The sequence below is a fragment of the Capra hircus genome, chromosome 15 (genome assembly GCF_001704415.2).
Source record: "Capra hircus breed San Clemente chromosome 15, ASM170441v1, whole genome shotgun sequence".
In the NCBI taxonomy this organism is placed as follows: Eukaryota; Metazoa; Chordata; class Mammalia; order Artiodactyla; family Bovidae; genus Capra; species Capra hircus.
In genome coordinates, this window is record NC_030822.1 from 58,399,842 (window position 1) to 58,421,070 (window position 21,229).

A 21,229-nucleotide genomic window follows, 5' to 3' on the forward strand; every position below is an offset into this window, starting at 1 on the left:
TATCCTCCTCCTCCCCAGTCTCCCCTAAACAGGTTTGGAATTCAGCTGAGATCCTCTCCTTGGGATTCTCAAGGGCCTTAGTAAAATCCAATTCTAAATGTCCCTAGGAAACCTCTAGAAGGCAGCTGTGCTAAAATGGCACTCAGGGTAGAAGCTGTGTGTGTCTGTGGGGTCTGTGTCTGTCTGGCTTGGGATGGCTTGGGAAGGGAGAAGAAGGTGCTAGTAGGCAATGAGAGGGCTGTGTTGGCTGGAGGTGGCCTGACGCTGCAAACTCCATTATCTCTTGGAGGAAGACAGTAGAGAAAGCAAGGGTCTGGGGAATCACTGTTTAGACCCTGGGATCATCAGAGCTGAAGTGAATCCTAGGGATAGTCTCGTTTGCATCTCTGTGGGATCCTCACCATTTGTGGGGCAATAGGTGCAAAAAAAAAAAATCATTTACTTTTTGTAACTCGGTTCTTCAAAGTCTCTCCTCAGACTCCTCCCAATAGGATAAGCCAGACACTACTGCCCTTCTGTGGTTCCCTCCTGACTATTGATCTGAGGTCACTTGGCTTTGAACATGAAGCCCCACACCCCTTCTCTGGCTCGTGCAGAATTCTAGGCGTGGAGCTAAACTCAGACCTGAGGGTGTGAGGAGAAACAAACAGCATCATGTGCCCTCTTTCCCTCTTCTTGCTCCAGCATGTTCTAGAAAAGACACAACTTCCAGGGGCATTTGGAACTACAAGTTTTGCCCAAGGAGGATGGGGCAGGCAGCCAGCAGGGAGCAGGCAGATGGAACAGTCCACTGAGTGCAGCCCTGTCCCAGTCCCCAGGGTCCCCACTTTTCCAATCAGGAGAGGAAAGGACCACCATCCTGGGCTGGTGGCCAGTGACGGTCTTCACCATGATGCTGCTGCTGCTACTGCTGCTGCTAAGTCGCTTCAGTCGTGTCCCACTCTGTGCGACCCCACAGACGGCAGGCTGCCCCGTCCCTGGGATGCCAAGAGCACAGAAAAGCCACAGGACACCCCCTGGCAGTTATCCTCAGCCTTGGCTGTTCTCCAGCTAATACCTTTAGTTCAGTTCAGTTCAGTCGCTCAGTCGTGTCCGACTCTTTGTGACCCCATGAATCGCAGCACGCCAGGCCTCCCTGTCCATCACCATCTCCCGGAGTTCACTCAGACTCACGTCCATCGAGTCCGTGATGCCATCCAGCCATCTCATCCTCGGTTGTCCCCTCCTCCTCCTGCCCTCAATCCCTCCCAGCATCAGAGTCTTTTCCAATGAGTCAACTCTTTGCATCAGTACTGGATGCAAAGTACTGGAGTTTCAGCTTTAGCATCATTCCTTCCAAAGAAATCCCAGGGTTGATCTCCTTCAGAATGGACTGGTTGGATCTCCTTGCAGTCCAGGGGACTCTTGAGAGTCTTCTCCAACACCACAGTTCAAAAGCGTCAGTTCTTTGGCGCTCAGCCTTCTTCACAGTCCAACTCTCACATCCATACATGACTACTGGAAAAACCATAGCCTTGACTAGATGGACCTTTGTTGGCAAAGTAATGTCTCTGCTTTTGAATATACTATCTAGGTTGGTCATAACTTTTCTTCCAAGGAGTAAGCGTCTTTAATTTCATGGCTGCAATCACCATCTGCAGTAATTTTGGAGCCCCCCAAAATAAAGTCTGACACTGTTTCCACTGTTTCCACATCTATTTCCCATGAAGTGATGGGACCGGATGCCATGATCTTTGTTTTCTGAATGTTGAGCTTTAAGCCAACTTTTTCACTCTCCTCTTTCACTTTCATCAAGAGGCTTTTTAGCTCCTCTTCACTTTCTGCCATCAGGGTGGTGTCATCTGCATATCTGAGGTTATTGATATTTCTCCCGGCAATCTTGATTCCAGCTTGTGTTCTTCCAGTCCAGCATTTCTCATGATGTACTCTGCATAGAAGTTAAATAAGCAGGATGACAATATACAGCCTTGATGTACTCCTTTTCCTATTTGGAACCAGTCTGTTGTTTCACGTCCAGTTCTAACTGTTGCTTCCTGACCTGCATACAGATTTCTCAAGAAGCAGGTCAGGTGGTCTGGTATACCCATCTGTTTCAGAATTTTCCATAGTGTATTGTAATCCACACAGAACATCTATTTCTGCTTTATTGACTATGCCAAAGCTAATACCCTTAGATGCCCTTAGATCTAGTATGCCCTTATATCAGGGCATAGCTCAGTCAGTAAAGAATCTGCCTGCAATGCAGGGAACCCGGATTCAATTCCTGGGTAGGGAAGATCTTCTCGAGAATGAAATGGCAGCCCGCTCCAGTATTCTCACCTGGAGAATCCCATAGACAGAGGTAGCCTTAGCAGGCTACAGTCCCTGGGATCCCAAGAGCTGACATAACTTAGCGACTAAACCACCACCAACCTGGTTTAGGTTTAACTGGTTTGGGGTGGGGTCAGTTCTGGTTTAACTGCTCAAGGGTGGGGCCAGGTTTCTAAAAAACTCTTACATTCCTCCTCACCCTGCACACCTCACCCAGGAGGTGCTAATATGCAGGCTTGATTTATAACCTGTGTTCCAGGGCACAACCCCTTTCAAAGCAGCTCCCAGGGCTCTCTGCGGTAGACTATGGTTTGTGTGGGGTGAAGTGTCCAGGGCCCATGAGGCTGGTACCACGATCCAGAGACCGCAGTGCAGGAGACACATTGCTGCCAGCATTGCTAGAGAGGATGCCTGCACTCGGCATGTGCATGGGACAGACAGGTGTCCTCTGCTCCACCTCTGGAGCAGAGGCTGGTGCCAATGGCACTGCCGCAGCCCACAAGGGGGACACTCAAAGGCAGGCCTGGGTTGTAGCTCGTTAGGGGTTGTGAAACCACATAACTCAGATCGGGACTTCAACCAACCAGGCCCACTTACACTCCGCAGACAGAGTGTGGGTCATCTCTGAAGGTGAGAGCAGCCTCAAAATATGGCATGGTTAGTTTTAAGGGCTGGGTAATTTCATAGGCTAATGAGTAGGCAGAGTATTCCAACTATTTTGGGAAGGAGTTGGGGTGAGTAATTTCCAGGAATTCGGCCACCACCTGCTGTTTGATGGTTGGCCTCAGAACCTCAGGGTACATCAGGTGGGTATGTCACTTAGCTTGCTGATGTGTTACCATAAGCCTATATTGAGGCTCAAGGTCTAGTGGAAGTTGGCTCTTCTGCCATCTTGGACTCATTTGATTTCAATGTTAATGGCGTGTCCTCAGGTTATGTCATTCTTTTAAATGTTGTGCCCGGCCCTCTCCTCTCCCGTTTCATTTAGGGTGGAAGATGTTCTCTTCTCTGACAATTGCAAACATCCTTGAGTTGGAGGGGGCTTCCTTGGAGAAGGAAATGGCAACCCACTCCAGTATTCTTGCCTGGAGAATCCCATGGATGGAGGAGCTTGGTGGGCTACAGTCCACGGGTCGCAAAGAGTCGGACACAACTGAGCGACTTCACTTTCACTTTCCTTGGTAGCTCAGACAGTAAAGAGCCTGCCTGCAATGCAGGAGCCCCAGGTTCCATCCCTGGGTCAGGAAGATCCCCTGGAGAAGGAAATGGCAACCCACTCCAGTATTCTTGCCTGGAGAAATCCCATAGATGGAGGAGCCTGGTGGGCTACTGTCCATGGGGTCTCAAAGAGCCAGACACAACTGAGGGACTAAGACTTTTTGAGTTGGAGGGGATGCTCCAGCATCATGAAGAGGGAGAAAGGAGCTGGAGAGGACCCCTAGGGCACCCCTACCCCCACCCACAGTCCTGCCCCAACCCCTCCCAACAGTGGGCCAGCCCTAGCAGAGCCAGAGAGGAAACAGAAGCCACTGGCTGCGAGCCTAGGCTGGGTCACACAAGGCTAGTGTGAGCAGTCCCAGCCCTGCTCCAACCAGCAGACCAGGCCAGGCAGCTGACGGGGGGCAGGACAGAGCTCCCTGAGCCGCTTCCCAGGAGGAAGTCCCTGCCCAGCGAGCTCCACACTGAGCCCAGAGAACTGCACCCCACCCCCCAGGTGACATCACCCCCACCCCAGGTGACATCACCACCCCACCCCCAGGTGACATCACCACCCCACACCCAGGTGACATCACCACCCCTCCACCTCCCAGCACCTTCGCTCTGCCTCCTCCCTGGTGGGAACTCACACATACACGTCATACACTCACCACACAAGTGCACACACACACACACACACACCCCGTACTAACACTACTGGCCCCCATATTCAACCTGGACTCATAGCTCTGTCTGCTTCTTGGGAGTTACTCAGAAACACAGCTTTATTGAAGTGAGATTCAAACTTGGTCATTTAACTGGACAGAGTGAGGGTGAGGCTGGGGGGACAGGGACCAACGTCCCATGTAGGATCACTCATGAGAAGCTCCCGTCCCCCACAAGAGACTGTAGAGCAGACCTGGGCGCTGGGACCAGGGCCGCCAGGGAGGCGGTCAGTGCAGCAACAGGGGCTGGCTAGGGCTCTCAGCCGGAAGCGGACATTTCCTCTGAACTTTTAGCACCTGCCCTTCCACAAACACATGCGTCGGTCTGTCCTGACCCTGCCCTAGTCACACAGACATGAGCTGGGAGGGAGCGCTTCCCTCTTCTCCGTGCCTCCCTCCTTCTTCAGAGAGAGTTCCAGGATGCAAGGGCTCCTGCCAGTTTGGGGGCAAGTGATTAAAGGTGGAAGGAATCTGGGAATAGAGGGAACTCACTGTGGGGGCTTGAGTCCGGGTGCAGCGAGGAGCAGGCTGAGAGTCTGCTCGAGATACACATGGAGGAGGGGCTGAAAGGAGGTCTCCAGCCAGGGGCCCCTTCCGCAGCTACAATCTCCCTGCCCCTCCACCACCCAGGGGACCAGGTTCCTGTCTCCTCTCAAGATCAAAGGGGCAGGTGGCAAGCACAGGGAAGGGGCCTTGCCAGAAGCCCAGGTTCACTTCCAGCAGCCTCTGCTCCTTACAGGAAAGGAGACCCTGGTCTAAACTTCCATCTGCGCTCCTGGCTCAGCTCTGCCCAGAATGGCCAATGAGGGCTTCCTGCCCTCTGGGAAGGCAACAATGTCCTGCTTCTGGCTCTGGAGGGCCAGCTGCAGGGGTGTGCAACCAACCCCTTCCTGGATGTCGAGCTGGGTGCCAGCCTTGACCGGCACTTTGAAGATGGCCATGTTTCCCTTCAGGGCGGCCAGATGGGCAGGGGGCCAGCCCACCTTATTGCAGGCATGGACATCCGCACGGTGCTCCAGGAGGTGGATGATGCTCAGGAAGGCCCAGCTCTGGACTGCTAGGTGAAGGGGTGTCCAGCCTGACTGCTCGGCTGCATTGCAGTCAGCCCCACATTTCAGCAGGGTGGACACCACCACCTCCGCCTTGTGGTGGGCAGCCAGGTGCAGGGGGATCCAGTTCATGCCTCTAGGAGCCCCCACGTCTGCCTGGCTCTCAGCCAGCAGGTGGATGATCTCCAGGTGGCCCTTGTAGGCTGCTAGATGTGGGGGTGTCCAGCCCTGCTGGGTCGGCAGCTCCAGGATGGCCCCATACCCGAGCAACATCTTGCAGATAAGGTACTTGCCCCTGGCACCCGCGGCGGGCAGTGGGCTGTGCTCTGGTCGAGGGCATCAGGGGCCGCCCCACTTTCTAACAGATGTTGGGTGGCCCTCACTTTGCCTCTCTCCACTGTGAGGTGCAGTGGCCTCTTAGGTTTCTCTGCTGAGCATCCAACTCTGCCCCCTGGGCTGTCGGCAGCTTGACCAGGCTGATGTGGCCAAAGTAGGCGGCCACGTGGAGAGGGGTCTTGCCCTCAGCCTCTCGCAGGTTGGGGTCAGCTTGATGGGAGACCAGAAGCCAGGCCACATTCTCAGGGTTGTTCTGTGCAGCCAGGTGGAGTGGGTCCACCCCTCATGCTCCTGGGCATCACGCAGTTCTCTTGGTCCAGGAGCGGATGGGCAGAGTGGTCATCCCCATTCTGGGCTGCAAAGTGCAAGGGGGCCCAGCTGTCCTCATCTGCCAGGTGGGCGTCAGCGCTGTGCTCCAGGAGTGGGGTGCAGAAGTCGTCCTGCTGGTCCTGGGCAGCGATAAGGAGGGGCGTGTAGCCGCAGGCTGTCTGGCGGTCCACATCCACCTCGTGGGCCAGCAGCAGCCTCACCCCCTCCAGGAGGCCCCAGGCCACCAGGAAGTGGAGGGGGTGACCTTGTTCTCATAGCTGCACACCTGCTCATCGCTAGGGACCAGGCTTTCACTGTCTGAGAGACGCAGGACCCACTTCAAATAGTCTCCTGAGTCTGCTGGGAGGAAGACGAGATTGAGAAAAGGACCTCTGACTTTGTCCAGGGGTCATCTCAGCCATCCCCCTATCTCCTGGAAGTACCATCCAGGAACAGAGTTTCCTGGATGGGTGAGTGGGGGTCCTTTCCCTAGGTCCTGGATCTCTACTCAGGCTCCACTGCCCTAGACAGCAGCTGAGTCTGGAAGTTCTTACTATAAGGATGAAGCAAAAAGAGGCCAGTCCGAAGTAAACCCTGACTCCACCCCTTAGCACCACGTGCTCTCTGCCTCTTTGAGCCTGGGGGTCCTGATCCCTCAGGAGGACACGAGCAATGTCCACCTTGTGCTACTACCATGAAGACAAATCCTGTAGGTATGAACTTCTGGAGAAGTGCCTGGCACAAAGTAAATAGATGCAAATTGCAGATAAATTTGCGGTGGCACTCTGTGATGTGAATTCTTCCCGAGGCACTCAGGGACCCATTTCTTCCTGATTTACCCAGTGGTGTATTAGAATTAAAAGCAACAATTTCCAAAACGAAAAAAAACCAAAAACCCACAAACAAATGAAAATCACTGCTCAGACCAAACCACAAGAGATTCTGAGTCAATTATTCTCGGGTGGCTCAGGCATCAGGTACTCTTTCATTCCCTCAAAAAATTCCATTATGCCACCAGGATTGAAAACTGATGTTCCCCTTTCCCAGGCCAGGGACGGAGGAGTCCAGCCTCAAAAGAACACAGTCCTGAAGGTGAAGCAGAGCCAGGCCCCCCAGGGGCATGGGCATTTCTGGAACTCAGGGCCGGGTGCCCAGAGAAGGAACACAGACTCCAGGCCTGAGAGGAGGGTAGGCCAGGGAAGATGGCAGAGGATATGGTTTGAGTCCCCTTTCTCCTCCGCTGCGTGTTCTGGGGTTCCAGCTGAGACCTGTCTGGGCTCACCGCTGTCTGTTCAGTTCAGTCACTCAGTCACATCCTACTCTTTGTGACCCCATGGACCACAGCATGCCAGGCCTCCCTGTCCATCACCAACTCCTGGAGTTCATCCAAACCCATGTCCGTTGAGTCGGTGATGCCATCCAGCCATCTCATCCTCTGTTGTCCTCTTCTTTTCCTGCCCTCAATCTTTCCCAGCATCAGGGTCTTTTCAAATGAGTCAGCTCTTTGCATCAGGTGGCCAAAGAATTGGAGTCTCAGCTTCAGCCTCAGTCCTTCCAATGAACACTCAGGACTAATCTCCTTTAGGATGGGCTGGTTGGATCTCCTTGCAGTCCAAGGGATTCTCAAGAGTCTGTTAGCTCCTGGAAGATCTCACAGACCTGGGGAACCAGAAGACAGGGGGCAGGTCAGATGAGAGCCGGGCGGTTCTGGTCCATGTCGGCCTCGCCTCCTCCCTTCACCTCTGAGGACTCTCCTCCCACCCTGAGACAGGAGACCCCTCCTCTCTCATGCCCGCCACCAGCTGTGTCTAGGGGAAGACCCTGAGCTGGGGACGCCCTGCCCAAGAAAGAGTGGCCCAGGGCCTCGGCTGCCCCCTGGGCCACAGGGAAGGCAGGGTAGTGGCCCTGTGGGTTCAGCCCAGAGCCCCCGCACTAGCTCACGGCTGGTTCCCAGGTGAAGAGGGTAAGGACAGCGGAGCAGGGATGATGCTGACGGGCAGGGCGGGAAAACAGGGGAGAGCCGCGGGCGCCCTCTGCAGGACGGGCCCTGTTTAACCCCACACGCGTCAGGGAGGGCACATCCTTTTCAGGGGTTCTGGGCCACGGCCACCACCAGCCCTCAGAGCTCCCTCGAGCAAATTAGGAAAAGGGATCCCTGAGTGACTGTGCGGCTTGGCCAGCAGAGTATGCGCTGAGTCTGGTCCCCATCTGCCCGTCAGCCAGGCGGCCTCACACATGCGTGCATCCTCAGTGCCCACCAGAGACGAGGCCCCGCCCGCACACGCACGCACCTCCCCGGGCTGGCCGCTGCGCAGGACATTTTCCCGGCCAACGCCTCCCTCTCACGGTGGGCCACCGGACTCTGGAGCAGCGAAAGCAGCATGTCTGTCTCCGCTATGATATCTGCTAAGAAACAGTAGTGTCATGTAGTGTTAGACGCTTAGTCGTGTCCGACTCTTTGCAACCCCATGGACTGGAGCCGGCTGGGCTCCTCTGTCCATGGGATTCTCCAGGCAAGAATACTGGAGTGAGCTGCCATTTCCTTCTTCAGAGGATCTTCCGAACCCAGGGATCGAACCCGGGTCTTCTGCATTGCAGGCAGATTGTTTACTATCTGAGCTACCGGCAAGTCCCCAAGAAACAAAGACACAGCAAAAGAGGCCACAGGTTGGCCTGCAGTTCTTCCCCATTTTAAATGTTTTTCCCTCTACCATGTCCCTGTACTTCCTCCCAAAACCCAGCCCCGGGCTTAGGGGCACCCACACATGAGCATCAGGAAGCAGGCAAGCTGGGACCCTTGGAGGGGTGTGTGTGTGTGCGCGCACACACCTGAGCATTGCTTCAGTCATGTCTAACTCTTTGAGACCCCATGGACTGTAGCCCACCAGGATCCTCTGTCCATGGGATTCTCCAGGCACGAATATTGGAGTGGGTTGCCATGTCCTCCTCCAGGAGATCTTCCTGGCCCAGGGATCAAACCCACGTCTCGTATGTCTCTTGCATTGACATACAAGTTCTTTACCACTAATGCCCCCTGGGAAGCCCTTTGAGGGTAGACCTTTCCCATAAAACACAAGGGCAAGACTAGATAATCTCTAAGATGCTCACACTTACACACAAGTGTGCATTTACACCATCCCTAGAGGAGTGGATGATTGCAACATCCATCCATGCCTGTGAGCTTATGGTCTGGGAACATTTTAAATGACACTGCAGCCTGAGAAGACCCAGGCCAACTGGGGACTCAGAAGCAGCAGAGCCAGGCCCACTTAGCTTCTGGCAGTGAGGGGTTTCTAATTTACCTCCCACACAGTACACATTAAGCCAAAGAGACCAGCTCACAGTCCTCAGCTGCCCCTGGCCTCTCTGAAGGCCACCACCACACTATGGAGCAGACTCTGCCCTACTGCCATGCAGGGCTCTCCCTGCGAGTCTTGGGAGTAGCCTGGGGCTTCGGTCATCTCTCCTGGCCCGTGGGCACCCCAGCTCTCCTGTCCTCGTCTAGGTCAGTCTGGTGAGAACCTGGAAAGCAGGGCCTCTTCTTGGGCTCCTGGTCCCAGCAGGGCCTCATCAGGTCCACCATCTGCTGGGACTTATCTGAGACAGGCTGCAGGGAGGGCCGCCTGCCTGTGGCCACTTGGGTGATGATGGTCATGACGTTGAAGCATGTGAGAGGAGGCCCAGACTGTGTGGGTGAGGGAAGGCAGGGGCAGAGGGGCTGGGCGGGAGGTTAGGGCTCTGCCCATGCACACAGCAGGGGCTCCATAAATGCACAGTGAGTTAATACCTAGATTGCAGGCTGACTTGAGGCTTAGATTTGAGCAGCCAGGTCTCTGGACCAGCTCCAGATCCTCCCAGGCCAAGACTGGCCGTGGCCCCTCACTGTGGGCCTTTGCTGTCCAAAGGCAGCCGGACTGACTGGCAGGCCTAGTTATAGGCTTTGATTTTGCACTTCGCTGGATTATCCAAGTTCCCTGACAGTCTGTTTACCTGACACCGTGGCAGGGCTGGGGTGGGAGAGACAGGAAAGAATATTTTGAAGCAAAGGAATCAGAGGCAGAAAACATAGTCTGGGCTGAAGTTTGCCCTTTCTTTCACTGACGTGTGAGCTCTAGAAACAGGGGGAGGAAGGTGGGAGGGTGAGGTCCCCAACATAAACCTGCTTCTGCCCCGTCCCCACCAACCCCCAGCCTCCCGCAGTCCCTTCCAGGTCCCCATGTGACGGCGCCACTGCCACCTGCTACCTGGATATGGCTTCTTCTGAGCGAGGATCTCCCAGATTACAATCCCGAAGCTGCAGGCCGGGCAAGTGTGCCCCAAGTGACTTCTTCGGCTATCCAGCCAGAGGGGCCCCATGGACCACAAAATCACAGGCAAAGCCTCTCTGGCCGGAGTCCTGCCGCACCCCTCCTCCTCCCATATGGGCGGGGCGGGGCCAGACGTCACCCCTGTCCTGCCCTCTGCACCTTGGGGTCCAGGCAGCGTGGTGACAACAAGCTGCTTGCTGGGTATGTGGCCTGGAGCCCCGCCTCCCGCTCACCTGTACATGTCGTATTTGGGCCCTAGGCCCTTGTTACTCTCCAGAAACATCTCAGGGGGGCTGTAGCTGAGGGTGCCCTGCAGAGCTGACCTCTTGATGCACTGCATCCAGGTCGACTGCTCCATCCTCTTGGACAGGCCAAAGTCTGAAACCTGGAAGGAAGCCCAGGGTGGGGATGGGAGGGCAATACAATCTTGCCTCCAGAAAGCTGCCTGAGTTCCTCATCCCTCCCGCCTTCCTCATTTCCAGTGTTGTGTCGCCACTGAGAGCACAGGCTCTCTCCCATAGTTGCCATGGACGACAGGATGACCTCGGACAAGTTACCTTCTCAGAGCCTTCCTTTCCTCATCTATAAAGTGGGAATAATACCAGAACTTAACTTGTAGTGCTATTATGAGCATTAGACAAGGAAATATACAAAAAGCACTTAGAACAGTGCTTGGTGCACAGTACGTACTTGGTAGGTGTGGCCATTACCCAAAGGACCCGTGGATAAAGTTGCTGCCTTTGGTGAGCTTCTGTTCATCCCACTTCCAGGGGCCCTGAAGCATTGACACCATGCATATTTATCCCACACTCTGCTTCCATCCATCGACTCATTCATATACCAATTGCCAATTCACTGAATTCCAACTAGGCTGGGTATTGAGAATCAGGCAGCAGATAAGAAAGATGAAACCGGGACTTCCCTAGTGGTCCAGTGGTTGAGAATCCACCTTCCAATGCAGGGGACATGAACTTAATCTCTGGTTGGGGAACCAAGATCCCACATGCTGTGGGGAAACTAAGCCCATGAGCTGCAGCTACTGAGCCTGTGTGCTCTAGCGGTCCGCAGCGAGAAGCCTGCATGGCACAACGAAAGAAAGCCCCCACGGGCCACAACAAAGAGCCCACAAACCACAATGAAGACACAGTGTGGCCAAAAAAACCAATTTCTTCTATGAAAGATGAACCCCCGCCCCCGACACCCATTACTCTCCTAAGTGGTTATTCAAATAGGGAGCAGAGGTACTAATGAAACAGTTTCATAAATGACTATATACTTACAATTGGGGTTAGCAATGCGAAGAGACACAGTGAGGCTGTATAACAGAGGCATGTGGGAGTGGATCAAGGAAAACTTCCCTGAGGAGGTGTTATTTAAGCTGAGAGCTGAAAGATGAGTAGGCCTTTGCTAGACAAGGAGGGACTGGGGGAACACTGTTCTTGACAGTGGAAACAGAATATGCAAAAGTTCCAGGGCAGAAAGGAAAGCGTAAAATGTCTTAGGAACTGAAAAAAATAAAAAAAGGTCATCATGACCCTCTCACTTACACACATCCTTACTTGGATCAAAGAATGGGATAGGGATGCTTCTGTCCACATTAGAAATGGAAGACTGAGGTCCAAAGAGAGTTATTGCAGGCATCCTGATACGCAGTTTCATGCACCAAATTTCACTATGCATCCATCTGTTTTAGGTGTGATCCCTGCCTTTAGTATTTGTCCGTGAAGGGAGCTGCTTAGAACTCTTTGACAGGCCAACCAGGCAGTAGATAATCCAGCTTATGTGGAGAAGACTCTGGAGTGACAGGGGACAGATGGATTCCTCACCTTGACATGCAGGCAGCTGTCCAGGAGGATGTTGCCTGGCTTGAGGTCCAGATGGAGCAGCGGTGGCTTAATGCTGTGGAGGAAGTTCATGGTCAGGCTGGTCTCATGGATGGTGCAGACCTTGAGCTGCCAGCCGAGGCTGTGAGTGGGAAGCATCTTCTCCAGGGAGCCGTTGGCCATGAACTCCATCACAACACCCAGGGGCTGCCTGCAAACATGATGTGCTGAAACTTGATCTTCTCCATTTGGGCTGCTTCTTCAATGAGGCAATTCACATCAGAGCTACGGAGAAAGGGGAGTGAAAGATGGAAGCTGGTGACCCTTTACAAGAGGAACTGGCAGGACACACAAACTAGGCTTGGTGCCAGGCTGCACAGACCCAGAGACCCCCTTGGGAGCTTGTGAGGTGGTGGAGGAGGAAAGAGAGATACAAAAGGATGCTCCGATTAGGGTCCAGCAAATAAAACAGGAAGCAAAGGAGTCTGTGAATTTAGAAGTCAGCCCATTCTATAGAAGCGGCCACAAAAAGCCTGCTGTTTATTCTGGTTACCTATGTATGTCTATCTCCCGCAGGAGACCAGGAGCCCATGGAGGACCAAACATGCCTCCTGCTTCTGTTTTAAAAGATTTATCGAGGTACCCGCTCACACCAATCCGAACGACCATCATTAAAATGTGTGCAAATAGCAAATGCTGGAGAGGATGTGGAAAAAAGAGAATCCTCCTACACTATGGGTGGGAATGTACATTGGTGCAGCCACTGTGGAAAGCAGTATGGAGGTTCCTCAAAAAGCTAAAAACTACCAAACAATCCAGCAATCCCACTCCTGGGCATATATTTAGACAAAACCATAACTCAGATACATGCACCCCTATGTTCATATCAGCACTATCCACAATAGGCAAGATACGGAAGCAACGTAAATATCCATCAACAGATGAGTGGATAAAGACGATGTGGTGTGTATACACAGTGGAGTGCTACTTGGCCATAAACGTGGGATAATGCAGTTTGCAGCAACATGGATGCAGCTAGACATTATTGCACCAACCGAAGTGAGAAAGACAAATGCACATGGTATCACTTATATGTGGAACCTAAAATATGATGCAAATGAACTTATCCATGAAACAGAAACAGAATCATGGACATGGAGAACAGACCAGTGGTTTCCAAGGGGAAAGGGGTTCATCGAGGGATGGAGTGGAAGGCTGGGTTAGCAGATGTAAGCTTTTATATATCGAAAGGATAGAGAGTAAGGCCCTACTGTATAGCACAGACAACTATATTCGGTATCCTATGATAAATCATAGTGGAAAAGAATATTTAGAAAAAGCATGTGTGTGTATATATATATATATACATATATATGAGTCGCTTCGCTGTATAGCAGAAATTAACACAACCTTGTAAGTTAACTATACTTCAATAAAAATATGGAAGAATATCATTTATTGCCTTTTTGATTGTGAAAGAAATATATATATATATGCACAGGCACATACCTTGTAGAACATCAAGGGATTAGGAAAGAAAATTAGGGAATTCCCTGGTAGTCCCATGGTTAGCGCTCAGCACGTTCACCATGGGACCAAGGTTCAATCCCTGATTGGGGAACTAAGATCCCACAAGCCACATGGCATGCCCCCCTCCCCCCACCAATTAAATCATCAGTAACCCAACCTTTTAGAGTTGGCCTCTGTTAATAATTTACTATATTCTTTTACAATACATTGCAAGAAGCCTCTCTCCTCTTCTCCCTCCCTGTCCCTCTTTCCTCCCCCACTCTCCCTTGCCATCACAGAGTGTGGGCTGTTTCTGACCTGCTTTTCCCTGTCGGGGTAGCGTGAGCATGTTCTGAATCATTATTCTCCAGAAGCGAGCTCTGTAATGGCTGTATGGGATTCCATTTTGGAGATGAACTATAATTATTCCTTGTACTCGTCACAGCACACGGCCACGCATAGCACAAGGCATCTTTGCTGAATTGAAGTCAAGACTGAAGGGAAAGCCTTACAGAATAAGCATGTGCGAAACCTTTCGCTCTTTTCACTGTCCATGCCCACAGAACAGCAAATATGCAAATTGTTATAGATTGTTCGGGGATGGTAGGGATGAAGATTAAGGAGAAATGACACTTTTTAAAAAAGCAAAGTATTTGCAAAGCTGCGCTGGCATTGCAGTCAGAGGCTGCTGGAAATGTGTTCATAGGGCCTCCCTGGGAAGCCAGCCAGAGCGCCTCACCCCCTCACTCCACCCCCCGCAACTGGACAGGTTGGCCTGTCCAGGTTTAGGTCTTATTGTCTTCTCTACTATTCCAGAGAGCTCCCCGCTCCTCCCCCAACAACCTCTGCAATGTAGTTTTAAAATCTGTCTCCTCTTGTCCTTTTGAGATCGTAAGAACTGAGAAGACATCCATCATGAAGTGGACAAAACATGGGATCTGGGGCCGCATCGCCTTGCTTTCCAATCCCAATTTCATCTCTGTATGATCTTGAACAAGCAAACTCTCCAGGCCTGTCTGTTAACAGTAAAATGGGAACAGTAGGGACATGCACAACTCCCCTTGACACCTAGACTACTTGAAAGTGTTTGCGACACCTACTGTCTCTCTCTTTTCCTCGTCTCCCCCACACTTTCATCTGGTTTCTGGTCCTACTATCTCACTGATCAGTTATTACTATAGCCTACAGGCAATTTCCTGTTCTCGGCGTGGGATTGGTCCTTCCCGAACAGGCAGGCTCCTGTTCTGTTACTTGATCACTAGACCCAGTCCCAGTGTCTCCAGGCAACCTCAGCATCTCCAGCTGGGTATTCACACTTAAAGTGTCTACAACTGAACTCCCAATTCTCTCTTCAAACCCACTCCCCGCTCAGCCTTCTCCATCTCAGTGAATGGGCTCCATCCCTCTAGTCTTCAAAGATCTTGATTATCCTGGACTCCTCTCTTCCTCTCCTTCCCACAAGCTGCTCCTTGGCACATCCCATCAGTGCTACCTTCAAAATACAGCGAGAATCTGGGGGAAGGGGGAAGGAATTAATTGGGAGTTTAGGACTGACATATACACAGTGCATGTTTGCTAATTTGCTTCATTTGTGTCCAACTCTTTGTGACCCCATGGACGGTAACCCGCCAGGCTCCTCTGTCCATGGGATTCTCCAGGCAAGAACACTGGAGAGGGTTGCTGTGCCCTCCTCCAGGGGATCTTCTCGACCCAAGGACCAAAACTGTGTCTCTTATATCTCCTGCATTGGCAGGCAAGTTCTTTACCATTAGTGCCACCTGGGAAGCCCCATATACACACTGCTGCTGCTGCTGCTAAGTCGCTTCAGTTGTGTCCGACTCTGTGCGACCCCATAGACGACAGCCCACCAGGCTCCCCCGTCCCTGGGATTCTCCAGGCAAGAACACAGGAGTGGGTTGCCATTTCCTTCTCCAATGCATGAAAGTGAAAAGTGAAAGTGAAGTTGCTCAGTTATGTCCAACTCTTAGCGACCCCGTGGACTGCAGCCCACCCGGCTCCTCCATCCATGGGATTTTCCAGGCAAGAGTACTGGAGTTGGGGTGCCATTGCCTTCTCCACATATACACACTACTACATTTAAAATAGTGGGCTTCCCAGGTGGAGATAGTGATTAAGAACACTCCTGTCAATACAGGAGACCTAAAAGACGAAGGTTTGATCCCTGGGTCAGGAGGATCCCCTTGGAGGAGTGCATGGCTACTCACACCAGTATTCTTGCCTGGAGAATCTTGCATGGACAGAGGAGCCTTCGGGCTACGGTCCATAAGGTCGCATAGAGTCAGACATGATTGAAGCGACTTCGCGCACACAATGCACACACATTTAAAACAGATAACCAAAATACCCAAACATAAAACAGAGGCAATATTGTAACAAATTCTATAAAGATTTTTAAAATGGTCCAAATCCAAAAAAAATAAAAAAAAAAGAAAACCAAGGAAGACCTGTTGTACAGCTCAGGGAACTCTGCTCGATATTCATATCCGCAATAATCTAAATGGGAAAAAGAATTTGAAAAAGAAAAGATATATGTACGTGTATAAGTGAAACACGTAAAACTAACATGAAACTAATGCAACACTGTTAATCAACTATGTGTCTGCCGTGTGTTTAGTCGCTCAGCCGTGTCTGACTCTTTGTGACCCTGTAGACTATAGCCCACCAGGCTCCTCTGTCCATGGGATTCTCCAGGCAAAAATACTGGAGTGGGTTGCCATGTCCTCCTTCAGCAGTAAAACCTTACCCTGCTTTAATTTTTCATGAGTTCAGTATAAGCTGGACTGCTCAAATGGACTTGGTAGTTTGTTTTTTAAAGGTATCTGGGTACAAACCCTAGGATATCGACCCACGCAAAGAGCAGAAGAGTTCCTGTGACATTCTGCTTATCAATTTGTTATAAGCGTGATAACAAATGTATAAGCAAAAACAAAATTATAAGCGTTGTTGGATTTTCATGTAGGGCTCCTGCTTTGGCAGGTGGATTCTTTACCACTGCGTCACTATGGAAGCATATCTGTTGCATTCATCATCGTATTCATTATATCTTAGGGTCCAGCACAGCACCTGGTACATAATAGGTAAGCAATAAACATTCATCAAGAGGACAAGTGAATGAAAAGAAGGAAGGAGGATCCAGTGAAGTCATACTCATAAAACTCCTAGGAGAGCACTCGACAGGTGGCAGGCGCTAATTACTGTAAATAAATCTCTTAGTCCTTTGGGACTGGGAAGGGACTTGAGATGGGGGTTACTGTCAACGTCTCATGAGTAGTCTTATCAGTGCCATCTGTTTCCTCTTGCTCTTTGCTTCAAAGGCTGTAAATGATCTGGGCAGATTCTAGAATAATCTGACTCTACTCCCAAGCCAGGATGTTGGAGTTAGATCGGTGAGTCTGGGACTGTCTCATTTTGCCCTTTTTCATTAAGCAGGAAGGGGTCTGGGAACTAGGAAGGAACTTGGCTGTGTGGGATGGGAGGCTGTGTCTTGGGAGCTTGCTTAGTGACCATAGAGAATGTCCAGAAAAGATGCCACACACCCCCAAGGACCTCCAGTTGATATCCTTGGCTGACTCCCCCACCCCACCCCACCCCCACCCCAGGATGGCTTCCCCCCCCCCAGCAGTCACGTTGGCCTCTGCAGGCACATTTTCTCCCCTTCCTGCCCCAAGTCTCTGCACTGAGCCCTTGGCCTGGTTCCTCCACAGCCCCACACTGATCTGCGGTCCTCGGCTCCCAGGTTGCCCCTCCTCCCAGAAGTCAGGGACTTCCCATGTGGGAGGAAGACATGGTGATCATCTCAGACTTCACATCCCAAAGTGTCTCCTCCACGGCTGCACCAGGGGCCAGTGCACAGCCAAGTACTGGCCAGTCTGATAGGAATGGGACTGGAGCTGCATCTCAGCAGGAAGGCAGAGATGGGTGGAAGCACTGCGGGAGAGGTAGCACCAGGGAAAAGGAGGCCTGCCAGGGAGAGGCCACAGCATGTATCATGGGACTTGGGAGGAGCCAGAGAGAAAAACGGCAGAGACTGTAGCATGTCAGGCTTGGGCAACTGGCAGAGCCAGTGTGAGAGCTGGCAGATGAGTGGGCTGGGCAGGTTCTCAGGCCAGTAAGCTGGCAGCCTCCACCTTCCAAGCCCCCTCCAGCCTGCAATGGCTGGTCTGGGGCCACACCAGAGGGGATAAGGCACTTCCCCCCAGGTCATGGAGCAGCACTGAGCCAAGTGTCACAGCTCCTCAGCAAGCCGAGCGCCGCCTGCCGGCCCTGTGGGTTCAGGGGTGGGTAGGAGGGCTGCAGAGGGCCATCCAGAGCCCACACCCCAAGGGAAGGTGAGGCTGGAAAACAGGAGGCCAGACCCGATCAGGAGGTCGGATTGAACAAAGGCATCTTGCCGGTAGTTCCTGCTCACTTTTGACCTCCGTGGATTTCAACAAACAGGTCTGGGTCCACAGACAGAGCCGAGCGTATTTCAGAGACGACGGAAAGAGGCAGGCTGTGCCTGGGGGAGGTCAGGCCACTGCACAGAGTTTCCAGAGGCGGAGAGGACCATGCTCAGTCTCAGACCGGCTGCCTGGTCCTCGCTCCCGGGCCTCAGTTTCCCCTCCCCTAAAGGAACTGAAAGAGCTCGGCGAAAGGAGCGGGGTCGGGCGGGCAGGCAGGCGGGGGCCTGGGGGCTCGGGCGGGAGGACGAGGAACTCTCGACGGCGCACTCGGTTCGCCAGCGCTGCTGCGGCGCCTGGGACAGCCGGCGAAGCCGCCGCTCGCCCCTCGGCGCCGGTCGGCCTCGGAATCGTCGCGGGTGAAGGCGGGGAGGCCGCCCGGCCGCCGCTCCACGCGCGCGGCCACGGCGTCCGGCGCGGCCCGGGCTCTTGGCGCCCCGCGCGCTCCGGGCCGGGCTGCTCCCGGCGCCGCGGGCCCCTGAGGGGGGCGCTGGGCAGGCGGCGCCCCTCCCTCCTTCTTCCTCTGGAGTGAGGAGACACCGGCCCTGCCCTGTGAGGGCTGAGGAAACCCAGCCGAGCCCTGAGGCGCCCCCGGCAGCGATGGCGGCCCAGTCAAGGAAGGGGACTCCCTCCCCACGCAGCATCCTCCCCGCGCAGCACCCTGAGAGGCCCTGGCCCCTCCCCCCCCAGCATCCCGCCCTCAAACACGTCCTCAGTCTCGGCCTGTGGTGTTTTGTTTGTTTTTTTTTCCTCCCTCAGCTCGAGCCTGGGCAGGGGCTGCAAGAGGAAGGCATCCTGAAGCTGGAAGCGCGAGTCTGGGCTGGACCAGTCGGTCCTCTTTGATGTAGACCTAATTCTGTTCGCAAGTTAATTCATTTATTTATGCAACTCATATATGTCCTGAAAGAAAGAAAGAAAGAAAATGAAGTCGCTCAGCCATGTCCGACTCTTTGCGACCGCATGGACTGTAGCCTACGAGGCTCCTCCTTCCATGGGATTTTCCAGGCAAGAGTACTGGAGTGGGTTGCCGTTTCCTTCTCCAGGGGATCTTCCCAACCCAGGGATTGAACCCGGGTCTCCTGCATTGCAGGCAGATGCTTTATATGTCCCGAGTTCAGGGCTGTGCTGGTGGTCTCCGCTGTAGGGTGTGTGGACCTGGAACCCACCCCTCCGTAACAGATACGGAGTAAAAGAGTTGTAAGGGAGATTTTCTGGTCTGAATCTGTTGGCCTGACTGAGTTAATGCTTCCTTTGTTATTGTTGACTTTTTGTTAGTCTCTGCATGCAAAAGGTCACCCAAAGGGGCAGGACCCTTGGGGTGAGGGACTGGACCTCTGCCGCCGGGAGCTCCCTTTCCTGGCATGACTTTTGGCCCCCAACCTCAGAGTGATGAGCTCCGGGGCTGGGATTAATCACCCAGGGAGGTGAATTCTTTGGTCCAGTTCTGGGGGTGGCTTGTTGCTGGGGTGTGGGTGGGGGGTCAGAGGTGAGGCTCAGGGAGCATGTGGAGCATACTGGGGTCCCCGTCTTCTGGGAGGAGGGGCAACCTGGGAGCCGAGGACCGCAGAGCAATGGGGCTGTGGAGGAACCAGGCCAAGAGCTCAGTGCAGAGACTTGGGGCAGGAAGGGGAGAAAATGTGCCTGCAGAGGCCAACGTGACTGCTGGGGGGAGGGGAAGCCGTCCTGGGGCGGGTGGGGGAGTCAGCCAAGGGCAGGGCCAGGGGGTGGCCCAGGGAAGCACATCTGGGTGGACTCCCCTTCCTTTCTCCTAACTCTCTACTTCCTTCCTCCTTCCCTGCATCCACTGTGGGAGGTCCCTTGGTCCCTCTGGGGATAAAGTGAGGATACAGGATACCTGGTGCTGAGTCTGGAGTAGGGGTGGGGGTGCCTCTAGGTCTTCGGTCCATGGACTTGCCCTCTCACCTGTGAGACCCCGAGAGCAGGGAAAATTATAAGTGCTTAAACAGGTGGCTCTCCCAAGGCTATTCCAGGGCAGGTGGTGCTAAAGGAACCGTCACAGGGCAGTGCAGGGTAGGTCACTTCTCACCTGCAACCGGGCAGGTGAGCCAGAATCCAGAGGGAACCTCCCAGAGTGACCATCCTCAAGTCTGAGGAGCCCACCTACCACAGGAGGACATGTCTTGCCTTTGAGTCCGTCCTTGACTCCTTCCAGACTCCTGGGGAACAGCATGGGCGTGATAGGTGAGTAGGGACCCCAGGCTGGAGCTGGGGCATTCGCTCTTCCCATAACAACTGACCTGCCCGTCCCACCCAGGGTGAATTCTGGTGGGCAGAGTGGGGAACTGAAGGTTGGCCTAGAGACCATGCCACTATGGAGCCTTAACTTTGTCCCAGGATCAGTAGCTCTTTCACCTACTGTGCATACTTTATAGATATGATCTTGTTTACATCCACAACAACATTATGAGGTTTAATATCTCTCTACTTGTGAGGGATGAGAAGACTAGGCTTAACGACAGTAAATAGTGAATGGCCACATAGCTAGTAAGTGGGAGCTGAGATTCAATCCTGGGTCTGTTTGGTCCCTGTGGAAAGGGCTGGGCATAACGGAGCCTTTAAAGGATATGGCAGAAAAGGGGCAATGGGTGTCATGCTCTCTGGAAGAGGGTGGAAGTGATGGAAACTGCTTCTAGAACAGGAGAAGCACCCTAATTACAATGTCAGAGGGAGGCCCTGGCTTGCTTTGGCTGGAGTGAGACAGCACGATGGAACATACTGTCCCTGTAGCAGCCGTGCCTGCTCCTGACAAGTCTCAGACCCTCCCCTAGGAAAGCCCGAAGATGACAGAGGACATTACTGTCAGGAGATCAGGAGACCAAGGAGATGCTTCTCACCTTCTGCTGGGTGAGTGAGCATGGAGGTTGGGAAAGTGGCCCACTGGACCCAAGGAAGGATGACTCACTGACCTTCAGCATGATCTGTCTGGGCCACTGGATGACATGCCAGGGTCAAATGGCCTGAATCAGTTAAGGAAGTTCTCCTTAACTGATCAGTTAAGGATCAGTTACACTTGAAGCAGCTTTCCAGGGAGAGCAAGACGCCAGAAGCTGCCGCTGGCCCTCTGCAGGGACAGGAATCACAGGAACGCTTGAGCATTGTCCCTGTGGGAGAAGACACCCAGGGCTCAAGGCAGACTGCCAGGGCCCTGAATTAAACTCATCTCCTGTTCCTTACAGGGTGGGT

At 53.1% G+C, this 21,229-nt stretch overlaps 1 protein-coding gene across 1 annotated transcript; it reads right to left on the reverse strand.

The window, feature by feature from the left end:
- On the reverse strand, positions 4,988-20,351 carry ANKK1 (ankyrin repeat and kinase domain containing 1). Its single transcript, XM_018058926.1, is given in 17 exon segments — positions 4,988-5,604; positions 5,607-5,696; positions 5,699-5,893; positions 5,896-5,919; positions 5,922-6,182; positions 6,185-6,283; positions 8,228-8,329; positions 9,449-9,592; positions 10,171-10,220; positions 10,467-10,618; positions 12,060-12,277; positions 12,280-12,341; positions 17,995-18,084; positions 18,176-18,335; positions 18,338-18,548; positions 20,151-20,202; positions 20,284-20,351. Coding segments are annotated over 17 exon segments (2,595 nt in total).